This window comes from Hydra vulgaris, chromosome 05, assembly GCF_038396675.1.
Source record: "Hydra vulgaris chromosome 05, alternate assembly HydraT2T_AEP".
Taxonomy (NCBI): Eukaryota; Metazoa; Cnidaria; class Hydrozoa; order Anthoathecata; family Hydridae; genus Hydra; species Hydra vulgaris.
In genome coordinates, this window is record NC_088924.1 from 16,760,001 (window position 1) to 16,767,500 (window position 7,500).

The window sequence follows — 7,500 nt, forward strand, 5'->3', positions numbered from 1 at the left end:
ACATAAATAATGTATTTACTAGGATCTGCATTTACTAGAAAATAATGCATTTACTATATAAATGCATTATTTTCCAGTAAATATGCATTTTCTAATAATTGAGCTTAACATTCCATGATCCAAGAAAAAAGATAAAAATGATTGTTAAAAATCCATTTCAAAAATCTTTTAAACACAGCACCTATTTTAGAGACACTGTACTTTTACAGCTGCTTGCCCTTCTTTGATTTAAGAATCTGTAAGTCCAACTACTGCGATGAATTTAAATTATTAGGATATGTTGATAAAAATGAAATTATTGAGGAAATTCAAGTAGGATATAAATTTAGCTTAACGCCTGATAAATACATGTCCTTGAAGCATAGGTATATTGGCATCAACATGATGTGATGGTAGAAAAACCTAATAAACTAGGCTCATTAGAATTTTTGTTTAATGTCTAGCTATAAGTTTAATATTAGCTATCATTAGAATTTATTCTGCATATATATCTATACATATATATCTTTTTTTAAACAGAACCTTATATATTTTTCCTTACAAACGTATGAATCTATTGCAATTGACTGACAATGTTGATCTATTTTGTTTTAATCATTTTGGGGTATGTAACATGATATACATGAAAAATAAAGTAAATAAACTTACCAATCCAAAAGAAATCGGTGAGTGATTGAGAGGTAGAACATCGAATTTATTATGAAAATTTTCATTTTGAATCAGTGGAGGATGAAATTGATGTAGAAAAATGAATGCATGAAAATTAGTAAAATTTATTTGTAATCAGATATTTTAGAAGAAATTTATAAAGTAAAAAAATCAAATTACACCAAGTGTTTGTCTGAAATGATTGATTCTTTATTTTTGACTCAGTTATTAATGACTGAGTCAAAAATAAAAAATCAATCATTTCAGACAATTACTGAATTGTATGCTCTTGATGCGATCAACAAGCTAGATTTTGAGTCATTAGCTTCATTATATACTGCTTTAGAACCAGCAAATTTAGCATTGGAATTATTTAGCAGAGAAGATGCAGAGTTATTAATTAGATATTACTGATATAATGCTACAGTAATTATTTCAAGCATTTTATGACAAAAAAGGCATATTTAAAGCGTCTCTTTCTTTCAACATCTCTTTTTTTTATTGTATCATTAAAATTAGTTGATAATAATTTTGAACCGTTACTGATTTTATATTTTTTACATAATTTTACATATTTTACATAATTCAGTAATTATTTAAATACCTGATGGAGTATATCAGTCAAAAATGTTTTAATTTATTATTTATCTGATAAATCAATATCAATTGTTTATGTTGATGATTTTGTTGGATGGAATCCTGAAAACTCGAAATTATACAAAAAAAAAAAGAGACAGCAGATACTGTTTTTGATTTAATTCTTGCAGTACTCTTTGATATGATTACAAAGTTGTATCTTTATTGGATTCAAATTTATAAAAACACATTGATGAAAGAATTAACCAAAAATACTATGCAGTTGTTAAGATGTCTAATAGATCATTCAGTTGTCCCATCAAAAAATACTCTAAATTTTAATGGCAAACATGCATGAAAGCTTTTTGGTTTTACTTTTAATGAATAACCACAACTAATTAAAAGCTCAATCTTCAAAATTGAAAGTTCACGTGTTTCTTTTATGGATGAAATAAATACACTTCTCAATAAATATAGCATTGCACACTTATCCAAATCTGCTGATCAACTCGAATGGCTTAATCAAGAGTTTTTGTTGTAAAGAATATGGGCAAGAGAACACAAAATCTTGAAAAGATTTACAGTTTGATTCTCTTTATAAAGCGTCAACAGATTTCAAACACTTTTTTTTGACCTGCACCATTTTCTGCACAAAAATCAGCTCTGGTGAATCATTAAAACTTTGAGTTTTCTCAAAGAAATTTTTTCAGAATAAAAAAAAATTCATCATGTCGAATTATAAGTATAATGTTCGAACACTTCATTTAAATAAATTTTTAATTAAATAATGAAAAGTAAACTTAGATTTTATTATTTGAAAAGATGAATGAAGAACCACCTTGTTTGTTTAAAAGATTAAAACCAAAACCACGGGTTTTTTAATGAAAGTTTTGGGAAACCCTAGTTAGTATAAGGTTTGTTATGAAAAAGATATTCTACTTAAATTTATTTTAACCTTTTAAGTTGTTAAAAACTAAATATAACAAATTTCAATTTAGGTAAAATATTGGCTTTTGATGAAAGTTGGCTCCACAAGCCTAAAGCTGAATCAAGCATTGATAGTAATTGCATTACAATGCAACCTCTTGATTATTCTACAGTAAAAAAGATGAGAGAGCAAAGAATAAAGTACCAGAAGATGCACACTATTGTTACAGAAATTATTTTGTACATTTTCTATGCATGCTTGGTGCTCTTTATTGGTTATTGTTCTCATGATGTTCTCACTTGTTATCAAACTCGCAATGTGCAAGAACTTTTCAATTTGAAAGGAAGGTTTCCAGCAAATCCAAACATTCCAATATTTCAAAGTAAAGCATTTAACCAGGTTTGTCTCTTGTTTTTATTAGTAAAGCTATAAAAATATAAAGTTGTCATATAATGTATATTAGGAGTTAAGTTTATAAGAAAGTTATTTAAAATGTAATAATTACTAAAAAGTATTATTAAAAATGTTATTATTAATAGTTATAAATAATGTAATTAATAACACAATAAATTGAATTAGTATAGTTTTATTATTACCACAAGAAAATTTTTTATTCTATTTTTGGTAATTTCTTTCAAATTCAGTTCATTCTTTTTTTATTTATTTTGATCATTTATTGCCAGAAATAATTTCATTTAAAATGGCTAAATAGATTCAGTCCTCGCAAGATTTTTGGCATTGGATGGAGGAGTTTTTTCTGTCGCAAGTTTTTCCTGAACCATGGTATAACTTAGGTGATTTTTATGCAAATTCAGATATGAAAGTTTTTCCAGGAAAACAATTTTTAAATGATCTTACCTCAAAAATTGTGAACGGAATACGAGTTAGACAAGTTCGTGTGAAGCCCAGTAAGATTTAATAGTAGTATTCTTTTTATTTGTTTATTTTATTGCTAGCTTTTTTTTGCTTTCATTATAACATTCTCTTTTAACATACTGGATAACAAAGAGCAATTTTGTTATCCAGTATGTTAAAAGAGAATGTTATTATTTTATAAAATTATATCTAACAAAATATTAAAATGCCTAAAATGTAAGATGTCGCGAATTATTTAAATATGTATATGTGTATATAGGATAAACTAGGGCAATTTTGCCACTTTTGTTGCTTTAATGTTGTCTGTTTAGCTTGATCATATACCATTAACTGAATTACATTTAATAAGCTACATTTAGTTTAAGTAAGTTTAAAAATTCAAAACAAAAAAATTATTTGTACTCATAAGCACCGATTTGTATTACACACTTATATTGGGCAATTTCGCCTTTTATTGGGCAATTTTGCCAATGTAAAAAGAGTTAAAACTTTATTATATTTTATCAAATTAAGCACATTCTGTGAGTTGTTTTTTGCTGTTTTTGTTATAAGCTTTTGATATTCATGGTAGCATTTGATTTAATAATGATTTTAAACTATGAGATACTCTTTTCTTTGAGCCATATGCTTTTATTTGAAAAAGCAAAAAAATCTTTTCCTTTCTGAAGCCACTTGCCTAATGGAGAACTTCTTCTTCAAGTCACTTGGATTGGAAAAAACATCCAGAAATTTTCTAATTTTGTATATAAAAGAGTAATCTAAGTAAGATTTATGCCATGTAGTTGGAAAATCTTTTTAAGGTAATCGATCAAATGTAATTTTTTAGCATATAAATAAGCATTATATCTCGACCAATTTGTTGCCAATGGAAATCCAGGATCTGCCATATAAAAAAGACTGTTTACTTGTGCTTGTTCCTGTTGCTTTGTAAACACTGTGTTTCTACCCACAGAGCTTAATTGTTGAGATTTATTTATCTTATCTTTCAGTGTTAATCTCGCTACTCCAAATGCTTTTGCTGCCATTTATATTTTACTGCCATCTTTAACAGCCGGAATAGCCAATTGGAGATTGGTATTACTATAAGATTTCTTTAAGAGATACCTGTTTACCATCTGAAACATAGGTAATATATAGTGAGTTTTAGATTTTGGCACTTAGGATAAAATCCCACAAGATTATTATTACCGATTAACATAATAACTAACTTTTTAAATATCGATGCTTATATATAGATACAGGCACGGATATTTAAATGCTCACAATTAGCGATAGTGAGCATTTAATGATGAGAAATGCAAATAAAAGAAATGCATTCCATTGGAACAAATGACATTTTCAAATACAAAATTTTAGAAGAATTTTGTATTAGAAAATGTCTATCTATCTATATCTATCTATCTATCTATATATCTATCTATCTATCTATCTATCTATCTATCTATCTATATATATATATATATATATATATATATATATATATATATATATATATATATATATAGATATAGATATAGATATATATCTATATATATATATATATATATATATATATATATATATATATATATATATATATATATATATATATATATATATATAGATATATATATATATATATATATATATATATATATATATATATATATATATATATATATATATATATATATATATATATATATATATATACAGGGGCGTCGCCTTGGAGGTGGTAGGGGGGGAGTCTCCCCCTCCCAGAATCTAGAAAAGAGAAAAGTTGGGAATTTCCTTGCCACGAGTTGGGACAGTTGGGAAATCGGTGATAAAATCAAAAAATATTTTCCAGTTAAATAAAGTTAAAATGTTTGCAAAAATCCATCAAAGATCTAATTTTTTTTTGACTTGGACAAATAAACTTTATGTTTATTAAATGGCTTAAGGCTGTTTTCCACAAGACGAAGTAAATTGCTAAGTCATAACGGAACGCCCTTTTGATTTCCACGTTGTTGTTTTTTTTCGCGCAACTTTTTTTTGTTATCAACAATAAAAATGGCAGCTGCAAGTTTGTGCAATAAAAATAGCAGCTGCAATTTTATGTGTGACTAAAAGCAGTTATTCATTTTTTTCATACTTTCTACTTTGAAACGTGAATATTTATTTCCATGAATTTATTTTAACATTTCTGTCTTTGTATAAAAGATATGATAGCATTTAAAATGATATGATTCATTTTTTAATATAACAATTTTATATAAAGCTTTTTATCAGAAAGTATAATAAAATAAATGCTAAACTCTGATATGAACGTTTTGCGCCTGTTATTACTTCCAATTATCAGTATACTAAAATAGGATCAGAATTAGGTTTGTAGGAGTAATAGGCCTAATTAGAATATATAATAGAATTATTAGTCTTATTCTATTATTTTAAGACTCTTATATCTTATCACATTTATTAAGAGTGATAACTTTTATAAACATTGAATCCTTTAAAAATTACGGTAAATTATCTGCGTTTGTTTTCCAGCACTAAATATGAATAGCAAAAGATATAAATTACAATGTTGCGTATGCAAAGCAGTATTTAATAACGACTATAAAACCAGTCATGAAAGATCCGTTCATGGTGGTAGAAAGGTTCGTATACAAACAGTGGGAGCCCCAGAGAATCCTTTTGTAGCCTCCTTAGCTTCAAAAAAACAAAAAATGGAACCTCAGAATGCTGGTATTGATGTCGAAGTGGATGATGAAATACAAAGTAGTGAACATACAAAGTTAGACTTGAAAATAATTGAAACATCGACTTCAACATGTGGTATATCCATAGAAGAAGAAACAACATCTTTTAATAAAAAATTTGAAGAGGACGCAAGTTCAAAAATTCATAATAATGATGCAAAAGGGGAAAACCCGGGTTATGCTGTAGTCCAGGAACAAGCAGAGAAATTTACAGAATTAAATCCTAAATCAGATGATTTAACCCAGTTTCATGACCAAGATAAAAAGGATGACACGAATATTGTTAACTTGGATACTACTGAAGTAAGCAGTGAAACAACAAATTGGACTTCGCTCATGGGGAATTTGGGTGTTTTAATAGATAATCTTAAAGATTGTAATGACATTTATAAAAAATATTGTAAAGAAGAATTAGTAAATTGAAAATGGGACTTTTGAAAAAAGTAACAACTTTTGATTTCATTATTACTCTTTTCTTCATGAAGAATATCATTGAGAAGATAAAAATATTAACTTAAATCTTAGAAAGTCCAAACTTCAATGTCATTGACAGTATTAATGTAATTGAAAGTACTGCCAAGAACATACAAAATATCAGTAACGATACAGATGCTATGAACAATTTGATTGAAAGTGCAGTAATATTTTCTAGGAAATTACACATTGATGCAGAAAACGATTATAAACGACACCATAGAATAATAGCAATGGAGATGAAAGCTTTTTACCGGAAAGAATTCAAAGAGGTCATTGACTCTCTTGCCATAGGTTTAACCGAAAACTCGGCAGCATTAAAGGAAATATTTGCCCCTATCACCAAAATTTTTAGTTTTCGTTAAATAAGGATAATTTGAGTATTGAAAACTTAACAAAAGCAAGCAAACTTTTCCCTCCTGGATACAAGGATCATATTCCAGACGTTCATGTGCTGAAAGGCCAGATGGAAATTTTGATAGATATCTGTTTAGAAGTAGGTGATGGAGATTTTAACTCATCAAGAACACCAGCCAAGACGCTGCAAGACATCTTGTACCATGTTGTGAAGTTAAAGGATATACTGAAACAAGCCCATAAACTATGCATTTTTGTAATCAAAGTTGCGTATGGTGTAGCATCAAATGAGCGTTCTTTCAGTCAACTCAAGATTGTAAAATCCCATCTGAGAGCAACAATGAGTGACAAGAGATTGGATAGTTTCATGCTACTGAAGTGCGAAAAAGAACTTTGTAAAGGAGTTAACCCCGAACATCTTGTTAAATGATGGGTTCAGTTGAAGAAACGTCATATTAAAATCAAACAGTAGACAAAAAATGATAGGCTGATGATAAAATATTGTGCGTATAAGTTTTGTAATAAAATAATATTTTCCATATTCCTTTGTACTAACTCATTTCCGTTAAATTTTAAACTGCTATATATGCTGCCAGAATGGTTTGTAAAGTTTATTGAATTTGTAAATTGTAATATTTTTTTGGACTAATACAATTTCACTATGAATGGGTAAAACTTTTAGACGTTTTTTGAATTGAATACTTTGTATATATGTAAAGGAAGCTATGTTTTGTTAATAGAAGTTAATAAATACTGATAATTGGCAATTCATGAGAGTGAGTGCAGTTTAGTATAACAATCAGTAGATTTTGTAAATAGGAAAGAAATTGATTTCTTGAATTCTTGAATTATAAAAAACAGTTGTGAAAACTATGTTAAGCAGTTGGGAAAAACAAGGTCTCTTCCCCTCCCCCCCCCTGG

The 7,500-nt window shown here is 27.7% G+C and overlaps 1 protein-coding gene across 1 annotated transcript in view; it reads left to right on the forward strand.

Annotated features, from left to right (window-relative positions):
• LOC136080633 (location of vulva defective 1-like) overlaps positions 1-7,500 on the forward strand; it is a 205,367-nt gene that overhangs the window by 187,019 nt on the left and 10,848 nt on the right. The window contains exons 24-25 of the mRNA XM_065797535.1: positions 2,223-2,551; positions 2,865-3,060. Of these exons, the coding sequence (XP_065653607.1) occupies positions 2,223-2,551; positions 2,865-3,060 (525 nt within the window). The remainder of the gene's footprint in view (positions 1-2,222; positions 2,552-2,864; positions 3,061-7,500) is intronic.